General features: G+C 48.2%; 3 protein-coding genes and 2 pseudogenes across 5 annotated transcripts; all 5 read right to left on the minus strand.

The window, feature by feature from the left end:
- Positions 1–5,378: 5,378 nt before the first annotated feature.
- On the minus strand, positions 5,379–7,644 carry LOC125551282 (scarecrow-like protein 9). Its single transcript, XM_048714458.2, has one exon. It carries the CDS (start codon positions 7,637–7,639, stop codon positions 5,636–5,638), a length of 2,004 nt encoding a protein of 667 aa, XP_048570415.1. The 5' UTR covers positions 7,640–7,644; the 3' UTR covers positions 5,379–5,635.
- A 533-nt stretch (positions 7,645–8,177) lies between these two features.
- Positions 8,178–10,648, minus strand: LOC125551283 (scarecrow-like protein 9 pseudogene; annotated as a pseudogene).
- A 1,305-nt stretch (positions 10,649–11,953) lies between these two features.
- LOC147975214 (scarecrow-like protein 14) lies at positions 11,954–14,467 on the minus strand. Its single transcript, XM_087518045.1, has one exon. It carries the CDS (start codon positions 14,024–14,026, stop codon positions 12,257–12,259), a length of 1,770 nt encoding a protein of 589 aa, XP_087374171.1. The 5' UTR covers positions 14,027–14,467; the 3' UTR covers positions 11,954–12,256.
- Positions 14,468–15,061: 594 nt separating this feature from the next.
- Positions 15,062–18,869, minus strand: LOC147975215 (scarecrow-like protein 14 pseudogene; annotated as a pseudogene). 2 transcript variants are annotated; one of them, XR_015600585.1, is made up of 4 exons: positions 18,810–18,869; positions 18,633–18,705; positions 15,556–17,716; positions 15,062–15,476 (listed from the first exon to the last, which is right to left on the minus strand). The product of XR_015600585.1 is annotated as a scarecrow-like protein 14 pseudogene, transcript variant X2 (transcript). The 2 variants fall into 2 exon arrangements; XR_015600584.1 differs by lacking the exon at positions 18,810–18,869 and having other exon boundaries at positions 15,556–18,638.
- LOC125551281 (scarecrow-like protein 14) lies at positions 15,062–22,241 on the minus strand. The gene is made up of 5 exons (XM_087518043.1): positions 19,748–22,241; positions 18,810–18,884; positions 18,633–18,705; positions 15,556–15,622; positions 15,062–15,476 (listed from the first exon to the last, which is right to left on the minus strand). Exon 1 carries the CDS (start codon positions 21,824–21,826, stop codon positions 19,802–19,804), a length of 2,025 nt encoding a protein of 674 aa, XP_087374169.1. The 5' UTR covers positions 21,827–22,241; the 3' UTR covers positions 15,062–15,476; positions 15,556–15,622; positions 18,633–18,705; positions 18,810–18,884; positions 19,748–19,801.
- Between the last annotated feature and the right edge of the window lie 1,283 nt (positions 22,242–23,524).

The following is a 23,524-nucleotide window of genomic DNA, read 5'->3' on the forward strand; positions in this document are numbered from 1 at the left end:
GTAAGCTCTCTTTTATGAACAATGGTAAACATGACCGGCTCATTCATGCCGATTAAACCGGCCCTCAGGGACTACGGTTGCAATGTTAATTGTTTAAAATCCAATTTAACTTTAGATGTGAAAACCGGCCTTGGAAGGATTCTACAAAAGATGCTCTTAGTTATTCTAAGTCTACAGTGTATTCAATCTTATCATACCCAGTAGACTTGGGGGCTTGCAGGATGTACATAGCTTATTTAAGCAGGAATCCATACTTCATATTTTTGATGCATCTGCTTCACCATATCAATTTCAAGATCCCGGCTGGTGTGTACTTGTTTGAGGTAGCCAGAGAGTACTTCACTACTGCTCAATTGAGAATAGTGGGCAACATCAAATCTCACTTTCCGCTTTTCAATGAACTCCTGTTTAGCGGAGTGTTTGGCCAAGACAGTTGGATTTCCTGGTTCTGTAAAGCCGGTGCCTGTGATCATAACATGGTCGGCATGTGTCTCTGACGGTTTAAGTGGGCTTGATGATTCAGTACTCAAAGGATTGAGTTTTGTCTGGTCACCGGAAGGTCAGGAATCTCTGGTGGGACATCATGGGCAGGTTCTTCTGGTTGTTTTTCAGAAGCGTCTGATGCTGGGACTTGCTGCTCCGGTTCATGGACTTTAGGATCTTCAACCGGCTTGGTCACCTTTGCCTTCTTGCTAGGCTTTGCTTGTCCACTGCACGGGTTATGAGGGATCAGTACAAGTATAAGAGCATAAGGAGATAGAAAATAAAAGTGATGTTACCCAGGGGCAGTCTTGAAAGCCGGCAGCTGGGTTTGAGATGAGTCGCCGGAGGAAGAGCGAGAAACCTCCTGATAGTTTGAATCGGGAGGATTAAGTGGCTGGCGAATGAGACCCGCCAGTGGGTAAAAAGAGTTTAAGTTTGGAAAAACCTCGTTTTGACGTTTCCGTGGAGCTGGAGTATTTGGTAAGCCGGACGATAACTCTTCACCTCTGCTGGTCCGAGTTTGTCGCCGGCTCTCATGTTGCTGTTGCTTCAAAAGAAAGTGAGGATCCAAATGAGCTAAGGGGTGTGAAAATCTTACTTTCCGGGTTACCTGTCGAATTTTCTGTCTTGGCAAAGGCTCTGAGTCAGACGAAATGATAGTTACCTCTTCTTTGACTGCTTGGATGGTCCCCGTGTCATCCTGATGATAATTAGTGTCAATAAGATGGTTGAAAAATGAGCCAAGGGAATCAAGGGCTACCTCCGACTCAGAACTGTCGTCCAGCCCAAGCATCTTGGAAGCAGTTAATTTCTTCTTGATTTTCCTGACAGTTTTCTTGGCGGCTTTCTTGGTAGCCCTGTCCTTTTTGGCAGCTTCATGGTCATATTGCTTTTTCCAAAAATCAGATTTAGTCTGTGGTAGTCATCAAAGTTGAGTTAATAGACTATGTGAACGATGAGGTAAAAGCAAGTAATTTAGAGACTCACATCCGGTGGCGGGTTAAGTGTGCAGAAAGGGTTCAGACCCACTTGCTGCAGTCTTCTGGATCTTCATTCAGAAGGGTCTTTGTCATTTCATTGATGGCCTCATCAGTTAAAAGCACGGAGCTGTGGCGCGATGGATCCTTTATACCACCCGTGTAAGTACACATTAAACTGGGCCGGCGACTCAAGGGTATGATCCGCCATGAAACCCAGCACCGAACCAAGTCAATGCCAGTTAACCCGTTTCCCAACAGAGCCTTGACCTTTGCAATGGTAGGGGCAAGTTTTGCACGTTCAGCACCGGTAAGTTTTTTGGGAAGACGATGCTTTGGGTCAAGACGCTGGACACGATAACCCGGCAGTGGATTCTCGTCAGCCGAAGAGGTATCTTTGCAGTAAAACCATGTCTGGTTCCAATTTTTGGGGTGACTCGGCAAGCAAGCATAGGGGCAGATAGCACGTCTTCTTCGTTGAATTGAGATTGCACCAAGTTCCAAGTTGGGCTCGTTCGTAAACTCGTTTTGGCGGTTCAAATAAAAATATTCCCTAAAGAGTTCAACGCTGGGTTCCTCTTGAAGGTATACTTCGCAGAAAACTTGAAAATTGCAAATGTTGGACACGGAATTGGGTCCGATTTCTTGAGGATGGAGTTGAAAGAAGTGCAGAACGTCTTGGAAGAATTTTGATCCGGGTGGTGAGAAGCCCCGATTCATGTGATCAGTAAAAATGATGACTTCATCATCCTTTGGGTGAGGTCTTTCTTCGCTTGGTTTGGGGGCGCGCCGATGCATGATATCTTTTGCTGGCAAATAGCCGATGTTGACAAAGTCTTTGAGCATGTTCTCAGTAACAATTGAAGGAACCCAATTACATGAGGTGACTGTCTTCGACGGCATTGTGAAGGAAGAAGCCTGAAAGAAAGGAAAATTTGCCGGTTTAAGTTGATTCATTAAGCTGGAGACGCTATAGTATGTATTCAGATTGGCGGCTTAAGTGGGGCCTAATGATATATGGATAATTATAAATCGGTGGTGTAAGCCGCCATGACAGCAATGCTATTCAAGTTTTGTCAAGAGCGAATTCTACTAAGTGTTGAGGCAAACAAGTTTCACAGATTAATACTAGGATTTCAGATCTGGGACACTTCGCATAATGGAAAATATTTTTGACCTAAAATACAGTTCTCGAGCAGTTCATATGTTCAGATGGGTTTTTCTTACGCGAAAGAGATGCTCTAATAACAGAAACAAGTATCACGGCTGCCGCCGCGCGGGAGAAGTGCTAAGTTTGGATCAAAGTCATCAGTTGCAGCGAAGAACAAGGATGAACTCTGAAGAACTTCGAGAAACCCTAATGGAAGATCTGTGATGGAGAAAGGAGAGGCACTTACGGGATACACTGAACAATGGAGAAATGTCGCGGCTGCTCTGGCCTCATTCAGGTCGATGCAGCAGCCGGAGTCGAGGAAGCTGATGAGTTCGGCGACGGCGGTGCTCAGGCAGGCAGGTGTGTTGCGGAGATGTGAGGAAGAAGAAAGGGACGAAGAAGCAAGGGAGGAGAAAAGAAAGGAACCCCTGGCCCTATTTATAAGGATGGAAGGATAACTGACATTCGCGGGAATCAAGGAGATCAAAAAATGGATATGTGACGACGCAAATGCCTCGATTTTCGGGATGATTATTAAAGATAAAGATCCGTTAAGATATGCCGGGCATTGTGCAAAATTAATAACAGATGATGTCATGGCGGATCTCCCAAATTCTAGGAGATGATGTCACGGCGGGTTACAATATCTAGTGAGAACGGGTGAAGAAGGATTTTTCCTAAGTGATAAAGATTGACATGAACAAGTTCAAATCAACCTGGGGCCTAATGTTGGGGATATAACTATTAGGTATGACCCGCCCAAGAGGGGACGGATTATACCAACGGCGGTTCATTATCACGAAGCCCATGAAGGTATCGAAGATGGTGGTTCATGAAGATGACTTATTAAGAGCCCAAGGCCCAAAGGCGGCTTAAGGCCCGTAGGTGTAAATCACCATATATGTATGACATGTGTTGTAAGGCATGTATATTTGGTCACCGAGCCGGACACGTTGTTATGAACCGGCTCGAGACTCTGTAAAGCGCAGGGCATCAACCTGAGTATATAAAGGGATGACCCTGTGGCGGTTTAGGGTAAGAAACAACAGATCGAAAGCTAGGTCAAGCGTATTCGCTCCCTGGTAATCGAGGCATAAGCAATACCACCTCAAACTGGATTAGGCCTTTACCTTCACCGCAAGGGGCCGAACCAGTATAAACTCCTTGTGTCATTTGTCTCGTTTAACCCCTTTAAGCTAACCCTGTCGCGATGGCTCCACGACTAAGTCCTCTTGCTAGGACATCTACCGTGACAATTCCACGACAGTTGGCGCCCACCGTGAGGCCAGCGCGCGGTGGTTTCGAGTTCTTACAGGGCAACTTTGAAGGGATCAAAGGATACGATGTCGGCCGGATGACCAAGAGTCGTCGCGGCAAACTCTACATCGACAACGCAGGCTGGGGCCCCGAGGCCGGCTCAATCGAGTACGGGTACCGGGCCCCCTTCGATGGAATTCACATCTTCATCGGCAAGATCGGCGAACCGGGCCTTGAGCAGGACATCTGCACCGACATCATCGAGACAACTCAGTGTGCACGACCTGCCCAGGTGCAACCCGCCGTGAAGCGCGCCTTCGTTGGATTCATCCATGGGGAGGAATTTGAGGAAGGATCTGTGTCTAGCGGTGAGACGACCATCTATTCTGATGGTGAGTCATCCACGGGCGAGACCACTTCATTGTATCAACTGCAAGACGACAGGCTTGGGGGCTGTTTCGATGGGGATAGTATTCCGGACCCCTATAAGCCGCCGAACTGGGTCGCGATTTTCATGGCCGGTACACAGCCAGGGCAGAATTCTACGACTGCAACAGCAATGATTTCTGGATCAGCAACGGCAGCGGCGGCCGGGGCAGGAGGCCCTATGCGCCCGCCGGCTCAGGTCTTGTCCGACTTATTGGACACCTTGACAACATTGTTAACAGCAGAGGTTAATCCGGCAAATCAAAGGCTGATTCCTTCCGGCTCACGTTGGATCAGAACGCTTAAAACGAAGTCATGAGGAGAAGGCACCAGAGTCGTCTGCCTTCAGTTTACGAGGCGAGGAACCTCTTCAACACACCTGGTGCAGGGACCAGTGACCTGCCAGAGGTAAACCGGGTGGTGGCCACGCCTAGGACTAGAGCGCCGGCTCAGCCACGCACAACGGATCCGCCTAACATCTCTTAGGCATCAGCAATATTAACAAGATAGGAGAACTCATGATAACAAAGTCTACTTACTTTGGCAAACAGAAAATGGTCCGAAGGAGCCGAACCGCCGAACTAATGTGCTGCACACAAACAAGTGAAATACGCCATCTAACAATGATAAAGCACCCTCTGCCTGTTTCCATCCACACTTGTCGAATTCATATTACCACTAAGTAACCAAGAGAATGTCAATTTTTCATCAATGTAATGCCTATCATATATGATAGCATGCAGATAAATCTGTTTATGTAAGGACTATAACTTTCATCATTGCATATCCTCATATATGGCATCATGCAGATAAATCTGTTTAGACAAGGACTATAAATTTCAACTCAACTTGCAACTAGACCATATAAATCAACGAGAAAAATGGTTAAATAGCATCAAAGATGCAACAACTACTTCAGAATCCCCTTTTCTGTGCTAACTGCCAAGCACCCAACTCACTCGTATGGTTTTCCCCATGATCCTTGTGCTAATTTCATTTGTTACTTGACCCCCAAAGTTCTGAACAAGAATGGAAGACCTTGACAAAATATCCTTACGATTAGGAACTGAACAAGAAACAAGTAAATATGGAATTGGTAGATGTTGTCATACAGGGATTCCACATAATCTCATCTTTGATAATGCAGTAGCAATTTTACATGTTCTATGTTTAAACAGATATATGTGTGCTCACAGCAGCTTTGAACAAACAGGTGCCACTCCACAACCTGAAAATTGTTTCTATTACTAGTAAGTTACAGATACAAAAGAGGAGCAAACACGCATCTGGTACTGCAACAGATCATCAAACACTGATGAAAGTTGCATGTATTGGTACTTCAATCTATCACTTGAGAAGCCCATGTGGAGTGTGCATAGAGCACCCGGCCTTTCCATCCTTGCAGAAGCCAGCGGTGATCCTCGCTGATCATGAAATGCTTGTGGTACCGACTCTTCACTTGGTCCTTGAGCATCAGAACAACATCAGGGTCCAACGGCAGCTGCCTTAGCCCCGCTCGCTCGTTCCGCGCCTGCCACTCCTTGTAGTTCTGAGGGCGCTCCACCCGGTCTGCACCTTCACAGGCGATCATGTTAATGGCGGAGCGTGCAAGCATGTCCCGCTCCACCAGAAGTCTCTGGTCGTTGTCCCGTGGAACGGTGTTCTCCATCACATCGAACAAGGCCGTGAAGTAGTACAAGGCATGGCGGAACCGCGTCATGAAGAAGGCCGCGCTGTATGGTCCATTGACGAGGGACTGGACGAACACGGCCGGCCTCATCTTGCTGATATTGTTGAGCACCATGTCCCTCGGGCTCACCATGTCAAAGGTTAGGCTCTCGTCCATCAAGGTCCTGAACTCGTACATGCTGTTCACGACCAGGACCTCGTCTGGGTCGATGTGCAGGTCCTCAGCCCGGACATCCTCCGGCTTGGATGCGACGGCGCGGAACTCGAATGGCACGCCGAACTGCTTAGCACAGTTGCCGAGCCGGTCCCCCGCCTCCTCCATTATTTGAGCCGGACGGAGCCCGGGGCGAGGGGTGTTAATGCCGGTGATCCTCACTTGTGGTGGGCCGCCCTCCCTGTTGGCCAGCAACCGGAGCAAGTCCGGCCACTGGAATCCGGTGGTGATGCCGTAGTGCACAATGTGCAGTTTCCTCCTCCCTGCAACGGCCTTGCAGATGGTGTTGATGGCAAAGAGCAAACCAACCTTCATCGAGCAGCACGCAGCCATGTGCAGATGGAAGGCTTTGATGAGCCCAACGGTTAAGGTGTGCTTCTCCATGAGCGCTCGGTACAGCCGGCTCCCCGTGCCAGCCAGCCGTGCCTCCAGCCCCTGGGAGAAGTAGTGCGCCAGCCGCTGCTTGGCGTCCCCCGTCGGCGAGGAGTGCCACTTGATCCGCTCCAGCAGCTTGCTCGCGCCGTGCACGTCGTTGCTGGACACTGCTTCGGCGCAGCGGATCAGCAGGGTCTCTAGGTCAGTCACCACCGTGTGCCTCGCCCCGCGCCTCCCGCGCCTGCCAATTGCTGACTTGTTCTCCTTGTCCTCCAAGGTGACGCGTACCACCTCCTGCATCTCGCCCGGGTGCGCGTCGTAGCCGTTGAGGACAAGCCGGTCCAGCATCTCCAGCGCGGTGGCTTCCTCCTCCTCCTGGACACAACGCGGCAGCACTGTTATTTGCTTGCTGCTCCTGCCCAAGCCCGCCTCCACCTCACCATCCATGCCAGGCCTCTTCTTACGCCCCCTGCCAGCCACCATCACATTGTCTGCGGGCAAGAACCTGTTGGCTTCCTCCATGCCTCTGAAGAAAGCCATGCTCGACAGCATGTCCGTTCTGGTGCTGCTCTCGCTGGGAATGGGAAACACCAAACCACTGGCCTCCGCAATGCCTGTGCCGTTCAAGAAGAAGGCTGGATACTGTACCTGGCACCTGGAAACCATGAAGTCCGTGCCGTTACCTTGGCTGGGCATCAAGATGGAGGTGGAGGAGGCAAAGGACTCGTGGGCGTCGGATGAGGTATTGGCAAGGATCTCGGCGAAGGGCTGCTCGGCCTGCAGGAGCTCCGGGTGGTCAGGGTACTGGTAGAAGAACTTGTCGACGATGTCCTCCTCCGTGAGCATGCGCGAAATGTACTCCAGGGCCAGGTCGTTCTGCGGCTGCTGTGAGTCATCATGGGTCATCGGAGTCGGAGGAAGGTCGAGGAAGACGGATGGGGACAGTGGTGCAGGCTCAGCGAGGCCCAACAGCTCCTCTGGTGTGGCAGCCATAGTGGAGTGCATGCTGATTTCTGATGGTGCAGTGAAACTATATTGGATTTGGAGTGGATATATCACTGTCATCCATCCGTTTCATGTGAAGCAAAAACAAGCACTTCGGACATCGTACAGTACGTTGCTGTCTATTGGAACCATCGTAGCTTCACATTTCACAAGGTTAGTTTAACCGTCCACCGGCCGACCTGCGCCTGCACACATGGACAAAGAGAGGCTTTTGAGAAAGATTATATCCATCTTGTTGTCGCAGCCAGCATTCTGTCCTTGTCTGATCAGAACTTCAGAAGCAGTCAACTTTCTTGTAGACATCAATTTATGTTTTAGAATGTCAGGCTGTTGTGAGTTCAACATGTACGTAGTAGCACTAGCAGATAAAATAATTGAAAGTTCTCTAGTATTATCCTGAAAATTGATTAGGTCACATGTACTCCCTCTGTTCGGAATTACTTGTCGCAGAAATGGATGTATCTAGACATATTTGAGTTCTAGATACATCCATTTTCGAGACAAGTAATTCTGAACGGAGGGAGTAGTAGCCAGTTTCTAGATGCATGTAACCTTTAACCATGTTCATTTATGTTTCTTTCCTGCTACACACTTGGACACCTGCAAGTAGGCAAACGGATTTGTAAGATGAAAACGCAGAGAAAGAAATTACAAATTCAATACATTTCAGTTATCCTTTTTCTTTGAACAATTTCCAGTAATCCTTTTACATATGACACTGAATTTATTGGTCCTCTTACAAGACTACAGATTATATATCTTCTTCGGGTGTCATGTCTTAATGAGATAACTGAAGAAGAAGAAGAATGAGTGGAAGCACATAAACATCTGCTGCTGCAACAACAATTGACCTTTACATCAAGTCTTTACTCATCAAATTGAAACTTAATGTCTAAAAAAAATGTAACTTTAAGGCAGCTTACAGGAGACATTTAGCATGCGGCAGTGGCACCCTGGTGTTATTCATATTCGTGTCTAAGAGCGAAATTTAAGATGGTTGGAGGAAACAGGAGTGGATGCCCCAGTTGTATCTCATAAGTACTACTAATGTCCAAACATTAACCTCTTATAGGCAGAAAAAGGCAGCTAATACTCGGAGCTAGTGTCGTCTGCCACCCACGCCGAGTGAGCATATAGGATGCGGCCCTTCCACCCCTGCAGCAACCACCCCTGATCCACATCCACAACAAACTCCTTGTGGTACAGGCTCTTGACCTTGCCTGTTGCCACCTTGGTGATAATCGGCTTCAGTGGCAGCTGTCTGAGGCCTGCACGTTGGTTTCTCAGCTGCCACTGTTTGTATGTCTCGGGACGCTCTACCCGGTCTGCACTCTCGCAGGCGATAGTATTCAGGGCACACTGCCCGAACATGTCCCGCTCGAGAACGAAGCGCTCGTAGCTCTCTGGCGGTGTGGTGGTGTCAAGCATGTCGAACACCGATGAGTAAAAGAAGAGTGCCTCCCGGAACCGGGCCAAGAAAAATGGGCCGCTAGAACCATTCACAACACCTTGGACGAACACATCTGCCTGCATCTCCCGGATGTTGCTGAGGACCACATCCCTGGGGCTGGGTCTGTCGATAACAAGGCTTTCGTCCATCAAGGTGTTGAAATTGAACAGGTCATTCACCACAAGCACCTCGTCAGGGTCGATGTTGAGGTCCTCGGCACGGATAGTCTCCCACTTGGCCGCGATGGCATGGAACTTGAACGGCAAGCCAAACTGACGGGCACAGTTGCTGAGTGCCCGCCCTGTCTCCTCAAGCCTCTTAGCCGGGCGGAACCCGGGCTGCGGGAGGTCAATCCCGGTGATCCTCACCTCCGGTGGCCCGCCGTCCCTGGTCGCCAGCCAAGCCAGCAGGCCCGGCCACTGGCACCCATAATGCAAGCCATAATCCACAATGTGCAACTTGCTCTTCCCTTCCACGGCATCGAAGATGGTCATGCTGGAGAATGTGAACGCCACCCTTTTGAAGGAGCAGGCTGCCATGAACAGCTCGTAACCTTTGAGGAACTCCATGGTCGAGGTGTGCTTCGCCATGAGTGACTTGTACACCTGGCTCCCAGTGCCCGCCAGCCGGGCCTCAAGCCCCTTGGCGAAACAATACGCCAGCCGCTGAGCGGCATCTCCTGTTGCGGAAGCATGTTGCCTGATCTGTTTCAGCAGATTGCCCGCGCCATGACGGTTGCCGGTGGCCACCTCCTGTGCGCAGCATAGCAACAGCCCGCGCAGGTCCACCGCCTCTTTCTTTCCCTGCTTTCCCCGCACCGCCTTCTTATTTTTTCTATCAGCTCTGATGTTCTCCATGGTGATTTGCAGCTCCTCCATGGTCTCCCCACATAGTTCGTAACTATTCAGCATTATTTTGTTGATCATCTCGCTGGCGCCATCCTCTTCCAGCTCCGGCATCAGCAGTTTGCTGGCCCTGCCCACCACTTCCTCCAGCTTGTCCACATCACGCTGACCCTTCCGTCCCCCACCACTAATGCTTCGCCCAAAAATCTCCTTCGCTTGGTCGACGCTGAAGACATCAGCCTGCGGTTGGTTGTCTCTAGGCAAGAACTTGTTGGCCTCCTCCATGCCTTTCAAGAATGCAAAGTTAAGCATGGCTTCATTGGAGCGGTTGAGTTTGCTCTGATCACCATTATTGTACACCTCAGCACCATCCGAGAACGTCCAACTCGGGACGTCCTTGTCAGCCAAGCACATGCTACCTCCACGAATACCCTGCAAAGACGCATCAGAATGCATCTTCTCCATGTCGCCACCTTCGCCGGACAGTAAGTTCTTGGCATCATCAAGAATTTGGGTAAATTGCTGCTGCGCCTGGAGGAAGGCAAGATGGTCTGGGTACTGGTAGAAGAACCTGTCGTCGATGTCCTCCTCCATCAGCATGCGAGTGATGTATGGGAGCACCAGGTCCCCGACACTGCCGCCATAGGGCGACGGAGGAATGTCAAGGTAGACGGATGGGGATGGCGGCGGGGGCTCCATGTGTTCCTTCAGCCCCAGCAACTCCTCGGGGGCGATGGGCATGGTGGTGAACTGAACTAGTGATGGTGCTGCGCTCCACAAGGATATGGCTGGTTGCTCTTGTACAGAGAAAGGCGTCGGTTCTTCCCATGCTTGGAGACTTGGAATCAACGATCATCCTCCAAATGGACATGACTGATGGCTCTTAAAAAAAGAATTGTCCTATAGTATATATCAGGACATGGCTGATCCTCCTGTTTGTCACCATCACACAATAGTATGACTGTCCTAGGTTGATTATTTTTCTCAAACACACCTGGCAGCATGTCCTTTTCATTATGAAAGCGCCAAGATAGCAGGAACAACCAATATTTACAAAAATAAAGGAAAAACAACAGTCCTTACTGAACGACTAAACAAAGTTTAGCATTGTAATACTATAAACCACAAGGGAGAAGTATACTGTTACATGCGAACTTGCATTTTTTTCAGTATTAAAACACATAATTGCAGTTTTTTAGCATGCTTTCATCTTTCATGAGCCAGTATTTTGTTTAATCTGTAATCACTAAATCACTATTAGATTGAAGTAGTCATTCGGTACCTTCAGACCTGCCGTTTATCCCATTCACTGCACACAGGCCCAGTAGCACTACAAACCTGCTAGTAAACATAACGCTCAATCAATGAACTTGTGACCTGAAACATTAAAGCATAGAGAGAAATAGCAATTCCAGGCAAGCAATACGAATATAACACACAATGGGCACAGGTTCGGGTTAGAAGAGTTTCAGAGGCAACGAAATTGGTTACCATATTTGCTATTGGTAAAAAAAGTATGGCCCATGCAATGCAATTGGCATGTGACATACCCCAGCCAGGAGCAAAAGGAACTAGAAGATGCTAAGTGAAGAGATACATTTACTTAGGAAGTTAGAGATGAGTGTGTTAGGAAAGAAGATATCCTATTTTTGGTGGTCGGGACGAGTCTTCCCTGTAAAAGGAACATCATGTACTCTGCTAAAAATAAGCAATGAAATAATCAAAAGTTCTCTAAGCCCCTCTTCCACGTCTGGGACAAGCCCTGCAGAGAGGCTGCAGAGAGTCACCGACCTTTACCCTGCACATATTATCTTGTTGTGAATCAAGGTCCATAAATTGCTGGTCTTCATTATACATGACAAAAGTTGTAATACACTTGCGACTAAAATATCCAATTTACACATACATGAGGATGATGTCATATCATCGTTAGTCTTCTAGCGTTTACTTCCAATCTCGGACCTTCATCTTCCTTACCAACGTCACACAAATCCATCAGGCCATGACAAAGAGATCAGATGGTTCATGTGAACGTCCAAAGCTCAACACCAAACTCTGGACACTGAACAGTAACTGTTGTGGCCAGCTGCATCAAACAATAAAACGAGTATGCAACTAGTTCAAATTTACTGGATCATGTATAGTAGGCTAGTAGCCATCACCCAGACAATGCACAACTCTAAATATATATTTGCCTTGTACAGTTGGGTACAAGAAAAGAGAAAAGAAAATGCAGGCATTCTCTGAAATACTTCAAGCAGTCCGATAGATATTGGACGAGTCAAAATGCATCGTTCAGCTTGAGAGCATAAACCACACCACAAACGGTACAGTATTAATACCATATCTGCTTCTGTTCAAGTGCAGGAAGGAGAAAAATAGTTAACAGTGGGAGCTAGCACCATCTGCCTCCCATGTTGAGTGAGCCAAGAGGATGCGGCCCTTCCATCCTTGCAGCAGCCAGTGGTGGTCCTCGTCGATGAGAAAGTCCTTGTGGTATTTGTTCTTTACCATGTCCCTAGCCATCTTAACAGTTTCTCTGTCCAGTGGCAGCTGCCTCAGGCCTGCACGTTGGTTTCTGACTTGCCAATGCTTATAGGTCTCACAACGCTCCACCCGGTCCTTTCCCTCATATGCAATGGCATTCAGGACAACCCACCCAAAGATGTTGCGCTCCAGCGCCAGCCGCAGTTTGTTCTCCCTTGGCATGGTTGCATCAAGCATGTCAAACAGTGCAGAGTAAAAGAAGAGGGCCTCGCGGAACCGTGACAAGAAGAAGGTGCCATAGGAGCCATTTACGGTGCTTTGGACAAACACGTCCGGTTTCATCTTGCTGATGTTGCTGAGGACAGTATCCCTGGGGTTCGGGCTGCCTATGACGACACTCTCATCCATTAAGGTCCTGAAATTGTACAGGTCATTCACAGCAAGCACCTCATCAGGTCCCAGGTCCAGGTCCAGGTCCTCGATGGAAACGGTCTGCCACTGCGCCAAGATGGCACGGTACTTGAACGACACACCAAGCTCCCGGGCAATGTCAGTCAGCCGACAATCGATCTCCTTCATATGTTTTTCTGGGTGGAATCCGGGCTGTGGGAGGTCAATGTGCGTAATCCTGACCTCTGGCGGGCCACCATCCCTTGCTGCCAGCCAGCGCAGCAGTTCTGACCACTGGAATCCATAACGAAAGCCATAATCAACAATGTGCAACCTGCTCCTCCCCACTGCCGCATTGAAGATGGCCCTGTTGGCGAACAAGAAGGATACATTCCTGAAGCAGCATGCTGAAATGAATTCTTGGTAAGCCTCTGAGTGCGCCACAGCAGAGGTGCCCTTTGCCGTAAGCGTCCCATACACTTGGCTGCCTGTGCCAGTGAGCCGTGCCTCCAGCCCCTCAGCGAACCAGTAGGCAAGCCGCTGTGTGGCGTCACCAGTGGGTGAGGCATGCTGCTGGATCTCCTTGAGCAACTCACCTGCCCTCCGGCGGTCATCCATCACCGCCTTGGCACAGTGGATCAGCAGCGTGTGCAGGTCAATCACCCGTGCCTTGCTCTTTCTCCCCTTCTTGTTACTGTTCCCAGTCTCATTGTCCATGGAACTGCACATTTGATTGAAGTCAAAGACCTCGCAGGCACCAGCTTCGACCAATCTGTCCGTCCTACTGACATCAGCCTCCACCTCGTCGCTCCAGTCCTTGCGGCCCCTGCTGCTTTTCTCCATCGGTTGGTCCTGCTCACCGGTGGTCGTCAGCTCACTGTTTGTGGGCAAGAACTTCTTCGCCTCTTCCATGCCCTTGAGGAAAGCAGTGCTAAAGATGTCAGTGCTGAACTCTCCATTGGCGAGCAACAGCAAGCTGCGAACCTCATCAACACCCTTGAACTTCAAGATGCCCGAGCTGGGAGAGTGCATGTCGCTGGCCAAGGCGCCACCTTGGTCTGCCATTAAGGTGGAGGCAGGCATGCTGGAAGAGAGGATTTGGGCAAAGGGTCGCTGGGCTTTGAGGAGTGCAGGGTTGTCTTCGTCAATGTCATCATCCTCCTCCATGAGGATATGCGCGATATTGGGGAGTGCCAGGTGATCCTGCATGGCAGAGCGGTTCCTGTCGTGGTGTGCCACTAAAGGAAGGTCGGGGAAGATACGAGGGACAGCCATGGTGATGACAATGGACAATGGGAATGCGCTTCCTCTAATGAATGGAATGGAATCATTGTAGGTATGATGTTGCTCTGCTAAACCCTCTCCTTGGTATCACCGAATTGTCTCCAACAATAAAGGACAAGTAGATGTTGTCCTAATCATATAGGGACGATGTGACTTTCTTGTTCCATTTGCTAGTACAAGGACATTATGCCAAAAAAATGGCATTTAAAAAAATTCTGGAAAAGATCACAACTGGACATGTTTGCGCACTATGGCACTTGAAAATCTTTATGTGGTACAGAAGTGATACAATGATGAAGGGCCAAAATAGCAGCTTTATTTGCATGAAAATTGTTTTGAAGTGCACTTAGTACTCAAACATGGACATGTGTTCAATTGGGGAAGTATGAGGACTGAACCTAAAAGTGGTTAACAAATGGAGGATTCATTACCTTTCTCCGTTATATGCAGCATGTACACCATGCTTGATCTACACTAGGCACGACGGCATCTAAACTCAAACCGCCCCAGATCTTCTATCTTTGACAACTAATCCCTCCAACCAATCCTGAATGTGGTAGTCATTTGGTATCTCCAGACCTGATCCGCCTATCGCCTGTACTGCATACATCCTCAGTACCATTAGCACTTTAAACCTGCAAGTAAACATGACACCCATGCTATGAACTTGTCATCTACTCCCTCCGTTCCGAATTACTTGTCTTGGATTTGTCTAGATACGGATGTATCTAGACTCATTTTAGTGCTAGATACCTCTGTATCTAGACAAATCTAAGACAAGTAATTCGGAACGGAGGGAGTAAAACTTTAAAGCATAGAGGAACAAATAGCAATTGAAGGCAAGTAATAAGAACCTCAGCCCACCAATGGGCACATGTTTATATTAGTTAGAAATTACTCAGATTCTTTTAGTGATCTGCCTGCAGCAAGGTAGGCACAGTTACAATATAAAAAGATAAGCATAGAAAATAGACTACTTAATACATCTGGTTATCCAAGCAAAGAAGAGCAGTGGCCAACTTGAACTATAAAAACGTCTCTCTAACTTCTTTTTTGTTTGAGAATTAGCTGCTTATATTAAATTATGCACTGTGATTACACTCCTTGTCTAGCAAGTTCATAATACACTCCAGTGAAACATGAAGCCAAGTAATTATTCCAGCTCTCCTTTGCTAATGCATGTGCTACCTCATTAGCTGTACGTCAGACCGCCAGCAGCGCATGGTCCTCAAAGTCCTGGAGGCATCCCTTGATTCCTTCAACCAGTGGCCCATATATATTGAATGATCTTGGCTCACATATCCCTTGAAAACATCTCAAGTTTGTCGACTTTTGATAACAAATAAAATATGCCATCTCGATAAACTATTTACCAGCCAACTGTAGAAGAGCATGGTAGCTTCACAAGCAACAAACTGGTTGTCATGGTGGTCCTCATCATCTATAACCGAAGTTGTAATACATGGTCAATAAAACATCCAATTTACAAACACAAGAGGATGACATCACATCATGCTTACCTACAAGCTTTTTTACTTCCAATCTTGAATTTCATCTTCCTTCCCAGTATTGCATGAATCCACCAGACTACGACAAAGAGATCAGACAGTTTCCATGAGTATCTAAGGCTCAACATCAAAGTCTGGACAATGGGTCACCGTAGTCACCAGCTAAATTATCCATTAAAACAAGCATGCCACCAGTTTGTATTTACTGGATCATGAATACAACCATCACCCCAGATAACACACAGCCATAGATATATATATATTATTTTTTATCTTAAAACATAGAAATATATTTATCTTCTTATACAGTGGAGTACAAGAAAAGAGCAAAGAAAATGCCACATCATCCCAAATGCCTTTTGCCATCCCATAAAACAAGAAAAGTTAAAATGCATCTTCAAAGTTTAGAATATAAACCTCATCACAAACAGTATAGTATTAATTGCCCATAGCAGCTGTTGTTCCTGTGCAGAAAGGAGAAAAATAGCTAACAATGGGAGCTAGCTCCCTCTGCCACCCATGTTGAGTGGGCGTAGAGAATACGACCCTTCCATCCCTGTAGCAGCCATTGGTGATCCTCGTCTATGTCAAAATCCTTGTGGTAGTCACCCATGACCATGTCCGTAGCCATCTTAACAGTCTCTCTGTTCAGTGGCAGCTGCCTCAGGCCTGCTCGTTGGTTTCTGATCTGCCAATGCTTATAGGTCTCACCGCGCTCCACTCGGTCCTCTCCCTCATATGCGACGGCATTCAGGACCATCCACCCAAAGACGTCACGCTCCAGCGCCAGCCGCAGTTTGCTCTCCCGTGGCATGGTTGCATCAAGCATGTCAAATAGCGCAGAGTGATAGAAGAGGGCCTCTCGGAACCGTGACAAGAAGAAGGTGCCATAGGAGCCATTCACGGTGCTTTGGACAAACACGTCTGGCTTCATCTTGCTGATGTTGCCGAGGACGGCATCCCTGGGGTTCGGGCTGGCTATGACGACACTCTCATCCATTAAGGTCCTGAAATTGAACTGGTCATTCACAGCAAGCGCCTCGTCAGGTTCCTTGTCCAGGTCCTCAACGCAAATGGTCTGCCACTGTGCCATGATAGCACGGTACTTGAACGGCACACCAAGCTCTTGTGCAATGTCAGTCAGCCGATTACCTATCTGCTCCATATGTTTTTCCGGGTAGACCCCAGGCAGTGGGAGTTCAATGTGGGTGATCCTGACCTCCGGTGGGCCACCATCCCTTGAAGCCAACCAGCGCAGCAGCTCAGGCCACTGGAACCCACAATGGAGGCCATAATCCACGATATGCAACCTGCTTCTCCCGACTGCTGCATTGAAAATGGCCTTGTTGGCAAACAAGAAGGCTACCTTCCTGAAACAGCAGGTGGACATGAACAGCTGGTAGGCCTGCATATGCCTCACAGTAGAGGTGCACTCAGCCGTGAGCAACCCGTACACCTGGCTCCCTGTGCCGGTCAGCCGCGCCTCCAGCCCCTCAGCAAACCAGTAGGCAAGCCGCTGTGTGGCGTCCCCAGTTGGTGATGCATGCTGCTTGATCTCCTTGAGTAACTCACCTGCACTACGGCGGTCATCCATCACCGCCTTAGCGCAGTGGATCAGCAGTGTGTGCAGGTCAACCACCCGCGTCTTGCTCTTTCTCCCCTTCTTGTTGCTGTTCCCAGTCTCATTGCCATGGGCAATGAGCATTTGGTCGAACACCTCGCCAGCACCAACTTCCACCAATCTGCTAGTCCTACTGACATCAGCCTCCACCTCACCATGCCTGTCCTTGCGACCCCTGCCACTTTTCTCCTTGGGTTGATCATGCCCACCGGTGGTCGTTAGCTCACAGTTTCTGGGCAAGAACTTGTTGGCCTCTTCCATGCCCCTGAGGAAGGCAATGCTAAACATGTGAGTGCTGTAGTCCGCATCGGGGAGCAACATCAAGCTGTGGACCTCATCAACACCCTTGAACTTGAAGATGGGCGAGCTGGGAGAGTGCACGTCGATGGCCAAGGCGCCGCCTTGGTCCGCCATTAAGGTGGAGGCATGCATGCTGGAAGAGAGGATTTGGGCAAAGGGTCGCTGGGCTTTGAGGAGTGCAGGGCTGTCTTCGTCAACGTCATCCTCCTCCTCCATGAGGATTTGTGTGATATAGGGGAGTGCCAAGTGATCCTGCACAGCAAAGCAGTTGCTGTCATCATCGGCCATCAAGGGAAGGTCTGGGAACACCGGGAAGACGGGAGTGGCAGCCTTGGTGATGGCAATGACAATGGTAATGGCAAAGCTCTTCCTGGAATGAATGGAAGGGAATCATGGTAGGTGTAGTGTTGCTCTGCTAAACTTGTCTCCTTGGAATCACCGAACTGTCTCCAACCAGAAAGAACAAGAAAGCAGTTGTTTTCCTAATCATCTAGGTGTGATGTGACCTCCTTGTTCCATTTCCTTGTACAAGAGAATTACATCGAAAACAAATTGATATTTTAAAAACACAAGAAGAAAATCACACATGTACATTTTCGAGTACTATTTGCATTTTTAACACAAGAAGAAAATCACACATGTACATGTTCGAGTACTATTTGCATTTGCAAATCTTGATGCAGTGCAAAAATAATAAAATGATGAAGGCTAACATAGTAGCTTTCTTGCACAGAATTAATTTTAAAAGTGAACTTAATACTCAAATATGTACCTGTGTTCAATTTTTTAGAAACTTTGTAAGTTTGCAAACAGACTTTGTAAGTTTGAGCTCAGATGCCAAAACATTGCACTAAGCATGACGTGTTTTACTCTGTTTCTGATGTTTGGCAACATGAAAGCGCAGCATACATGACACATACAACCCACAAGTCCGAGTCCTTACTGCAATTCAAACTGTATCTCAGTTACACGAATACTGTACATAGTTACATCTACTAATTTGTTGCACATGAATCTTATAGGGAAAAAAGTAGTGCGTGAACATAATTATTTAAGTGGAAGCTTAGGAATTATGCTGATATGTCAAAATAGTAAAATAATATACTGGGAGAGGCCAAAATATACCTAATTTAAATCTTGAAAATGCTATAGTTTTTAATAAACTTACTCATGCTTAATCTATAGTCCTATATCCCTGCCCCGATCTGCATATTTGACCAAATCAGTAACCTCTTTCAGGCCTGCAAGCAAACAAATAAACGCAGCGCATTATGCTATGAACTTTTTAAGGAGAAACCATAGAGATAATTAGCAATAAAATCAAACAATGTGGATGTAGGCTCACTCAGTATTCCTTGCTACTCTGGTTTTCTCTGGCCATGTAAAGTACATAATAGAATGCAAACCATGGGACCAGTATCTGAAACAAAAAATTGGCAGAGCAGTATGAAGATGAGCCTAGAAATGTAACACAACTGGAGTAACATCTAATCTGCATCTGTGCAAGTTTGCACCTTTCTCGCATACCATCATTTAACAATATATCACCGAGCTTGCCCGAAGTTAAACAAACAACAACAAAGCCTTTAGTCCCAAACAAGTTCAGGTAGGCTAGAGCTGAAACCCATAAGATCGGCTTGCCCGAAGTTATAATATTAAAAAAAAATACAGCAAAAACAGTTATAAGATCAAAGATTTTCTAGGATAATAGAAAAATTAAGGGTATAAGGTGCCCATCTTTCTCAGAAATCATCATCGGTGCAAACTTCATGTTATGTGTGGTCAAGCCAATCACAACTTTAATTGTTCATACAAGTAAAGATATATGTGCATATCAACTCTGACTAATCAGTACACCTTTGAGGCTTCAACACATATCTGGTTACTCTACACAGGCTCAAAAGGAAGTGCCAAACAATTTGACTGACATATTCATAAACCCCTACAGACTTTGTGGTGTGTTGTTACAAAATCTGCAGCAACACGATGGCCAAAGCATCCAACTTATAGATATACTCCCTCCGTCCGGAAAAGCTTGTCCCTCAAATGGATGTATCTAGCACTTGGTGCTAGATACATCCATTTGAGGGACAAGCTTTTTCGGACGGAGGGAGTATATGCCAAGACATTACTGCATCTCTGCAGATTCCTAAGTTTCAGATCTAAGCTTCATGATCCGTGATGAGCATAATCAAATGACTACTTGCATAGTAGAAGTAATTGACTACCTCATGGCACCATGGAATTATAAGATCATAAATGGTGAGATAAGTCCTAACTTACAAACATGAATATATCTATTGATGTCAATAATCCAAGTTTGATTGAGCAAAGAAGCTAGGTTGCATTGTCGGCAACCCATGTTGACAGGGCATAGAGCACACGCCCCTTCCACCTGTGCAGCAACCACCGCTGATCCTCATCAACGACGAAGTCCTTGTGGTAGTTGTCCTTAACCTTGTCCAGCACAAGCCTAACAACATCTGGATTCAATGGCAGCTGCCTCAGCCCAGCCCGGTGGTTCCGGAGCTGCCACTGCTTGTATGTCTCAGGGCGCTCCACGCGGTCTGAGCCCTCACATGCAATGACATTCAGGGCAGACCGCCCAAAGATGTCGCGCTCAAGCAGCAGACGCCCTTCGTTATCCCGGGGGACTGTCGCATCCAGCAGGTCGAATTGGGCCGAGTAATTGAACAATGCCTCCCTGAACCGTGTCAGGAAGTATGTAGCACCATACGAGCCATTCATAATGCCATGGATGAACACATCTGGCCGCATCTTCCTGATGTTGTTGAGGACCTGATCCCTGGGGCTCGGAGTATCAAGGCCGAGGTTTTCGTCCATCAAAAGCCTGAAATGGCAAAGACTAATCACCACAAGCACCTCATCACGGTCGATGCTCAGGTCCTCCGGCTGGACTGTCTCCCGCTTTGCTGCAATACCATGGAACTTAAACGGCACACCGAACACGCGGGCGAAGTTGCTGAGCCTGCGCCCCGTCTCCTCAATGTGGTAGGCTCCTTGGAACCCAGGTTGAGGGAGGTCAATGCCGGTGATCTTCACCTCTGGTGGTCCACCTTCTCTAGCTGCAAGCATACGTAACAGGCCCGGCCACTGCAGTCCTTGACTCAGACCATAGTCCACAATGTGCAACCGGCTCTTCCCTACCACAGCATTGCAGATGGTCTTATTGGCAAAGATGAAGGCCACCTTCTTGCAGCAGCAAGCTGCCATGTAAAGCTGGTTGGCCTTGAGAAAGTCTGCAACCGAGGTACGCCTTGCCATGAGCGACTGGTACAGCTCGCTCCCCCTACCCGCCAGCCGTGCATCCAGCGCCTCGGCAAAATAATGCGCTAGCCTTTGCGCCGCATCACCCTTTGGGGTCGAATGCTGCCTGATTCTTTTCAGCAGCTCACTTGCGGTCCGCCGGTTGTCTGTGGACAGCGCCTGGGCGCAGTTGAGCAGCAGCGTGTGCAGGTCCACCATCTCACTATCACTCGAGTCCCGTCTTGGCCGACCCTTCTTCCGTCTGTTCTTCCCGGGTTCACTGTCCACAGCGACGCGAAGCTGCTGAACCCCCTTCATGCATATCTCGTGTTCCTGGAACATCATTTCGTCGAACAGCTCTCGTGCGCCATCCTCCTCCTGCTCCGGCATCATCAATTTGCTGGCCCTGCCCATGTCTGGCTCTAGAGTGTCCCTCTTTTTCTTGAGGCCGGCTCCAGCGTGCACTCCGGCCACCACTTGGTCCACCTTCATGGCCGGGAGGCTGCTGTTGGGCGGCAAGAACTTCCTCGCCTCCTCCATGCCTTTGAGGAAGGCCAAGTTGAGCATGTCCTGGTCGCCGGGCAACAAATAATTCCCAATGACGAAGTCAGAGCTAGGGTTTTGGGCTTCCTCGTCGCCGCTGAGGAGCGCCGAGCTCTGGGTGTCCGGTGAACCTGAGGCAAGGCCCAGTACTTCGGCGTAGGGCGGCCGTGAGATCTGGATCGCTGCGTCGTAGGGCGATGTAGCGCTGGGGGTTGTGGAGGCAGTGGCGTCGAAGGTGGAGGTGGAGGAGGACGGCGAGAGCGCGGAGGTGGAGCCGCTGGCGCTGTCGGCGACGTCGACGAGGATCTGCACGAAGGGCAGCTGCGCCCTGAGGAGCGCGGGGTGGTTGGGGTACAGGTAGAAGAAGTGGTCCTCCATGTCCTCCTCCAGCAGGCGCGAGATGTAGGGCAGCGCCATGTCGTCAAACGAGGAGTCCCCGTCCTCCACGCCGCGGGGCGTCGGCGGCAGGCCGAGGAACAGGGACGGCGAGGGCGGCTCCAGCCGCGAAAGGAAACTCTGCTGCCCCAGGAATTCCTCCGGCGTGGCGGCCATTGCTCTGCTCTGCTAGGCTGTGTTGTGCAGTTGTACACTTGTGCTATGTATGGCTAAAGAAGTGGAATTTACTCCGCTGTGAAGCTCTGCAGATGGTGCTTTCTTTAAAGGATGAAACCATGGAAGATTCCGGGAAGGGGCGTGATGATGATGACGGGAACGGAGGAAGAGACCGAAGGGCGAGAGTCAAATACTCAACTGCAACTCCGGCTCGCCGCCGGTCCCATCCCCAGGGTGGAGCAGAAAGAAATGAAAGAAAAAGGAAGGTGATGATGAGGCTTCGCCTAACATGGCTAATCGAACAACAATAGTAGTATATCAACTCAGAAGATTTCTGCTGAGGAGTGCTTATTAGTTAATTGAACTGGGCGGCCAAGAACCAAATGAGCTGAGCTGAGCTGAGAAGGTACACCAACCCTAGGCAAGCTAGGCAGTCACTCCGTTTCCTTTTAGTCCGTATATATAATTGTCTAAAGTCAAATTTTATAAAATTTAATCAATTTTATGGAAAAAATGACAATAAAATATATATCATTAGATGCATCGTAACTTTAATATTGTAGATCTTGATATTGTTAAATAGAAATTTGATAAAACTTTACATAATTTGACTTCAAACAAATTTTATATGTAAAATGAAAAAAAAGGAGTACTTGACTTATGGCCATTGACTGCCCGAATCACATATTTGCATCAAGATCCAAAAGCACGTTAAAACGAAAGATATCGGATTTTAAGCTCACAAAGAAGAGGATCATGATTTTTCCTCCACTGCAGCGGCGTAGCTGCAGGGTGGACAGAGTGGTCAATGGACCACCCAGTAAATCAGACTAGGATTTTATATCCGCGATAGCTTGTTTGCTACCTGACTCGAACATGGCCTGAGATGTGGACGACCGGAAGAGCATGTCTGGTAGCCTATTTATTCTCAATGGCAGCCCGGTGACTTGGCAATCCCAGAAACAGAAGATTGCGCCTTTGTCCTTCTGTGAGGCTGAGTAGGGCAAACTTCTCCACAACATGCTCGAGAAGGACACCAACGCCACCACCATCCTCTTCGACGCCAAATCCACAATTCAATTGTGCAAAAATCTAATGTTTCAAGATCGGAGCAATCACATTGAAGCGTGGTTCCACTTCATCCACGAATGCATCAAAGGTGGGAAGATCAACGTCGGCTACATCTACACCGGCGATCACAAACATCATCACCAAATCCCACGGGCGCACAAAGTTTTAGGAGCTGCATGTACACATCGGGATGGTTTTTTATATGGAACATACTTTCCATTTAACTCGTGTGTCAAACAAGACATGTAGAATTTTTGGTCGGCAAATTCGAAGGAATCATTGAGCGCCGGCAACCAAGTCTTTAAATGAGGTAGGAACTTCCCCCGGCCATACAGCTTTGGGGTTCAACGACCACCTTCACACCGAAAGCCACAAGGGCATCGCGCATCGGTATGTGATACGTCTCCAACGTATCTATAATTTATGAAGTATTTATGTCATGTTTACAACAATTTTATATGGTTTTGGTATGATTTTATTAGAACTAATCCGGACTGATGTTGTTTTCAACAAAACTACCGTGGTGTCGTTTTTTGTGCAAAAATAAAAGTTCTCGGAATGGGTCGAAATTTACAGTGATCGTTTATGGACCAGAAGAGACCCACGGAGCACCGGAGCTGTGCCGGG

Source organism: Triticum urartu, chromosome 4A (assembly GCF_056163025.1).
Source record: "Triticum urartu cultivar PI428250 chromosome 4A, HENAU_Tu73, whole genome shotgun sequence".
NCBI classification, from domain to species: Eukaryota; Viridiplantae; Streptophyta; class Magnoliopsida; order Poales; family Poaceae; genus Triticum; species Triticum urartu.

Excerpts from the sequence above, each read along its gene's own strand:
- LOC125551282 (XM_048714458.2), bottom strand. The coding sequence starts at position 7,639 with ATGACAGTGATATATCCACTCCAAATCCAATATAGTTTCACTGCACCA.
- LOC147975214 (XM_087518045.1), bottom strand. The coding sequence starts at position 14,026 with ATGGCTGTCCCTCGTATCTTCCCCGACCTTCCTTTAGTGGCACACCAC.
- LOC125551281 (XM_087518043.1), bottom strand. The coding sequence starts at position 21,826 with ATGGCCGCCACGCCGGAGGAATTCCTGGGGCAGCAGAGTTTCCTTTCG.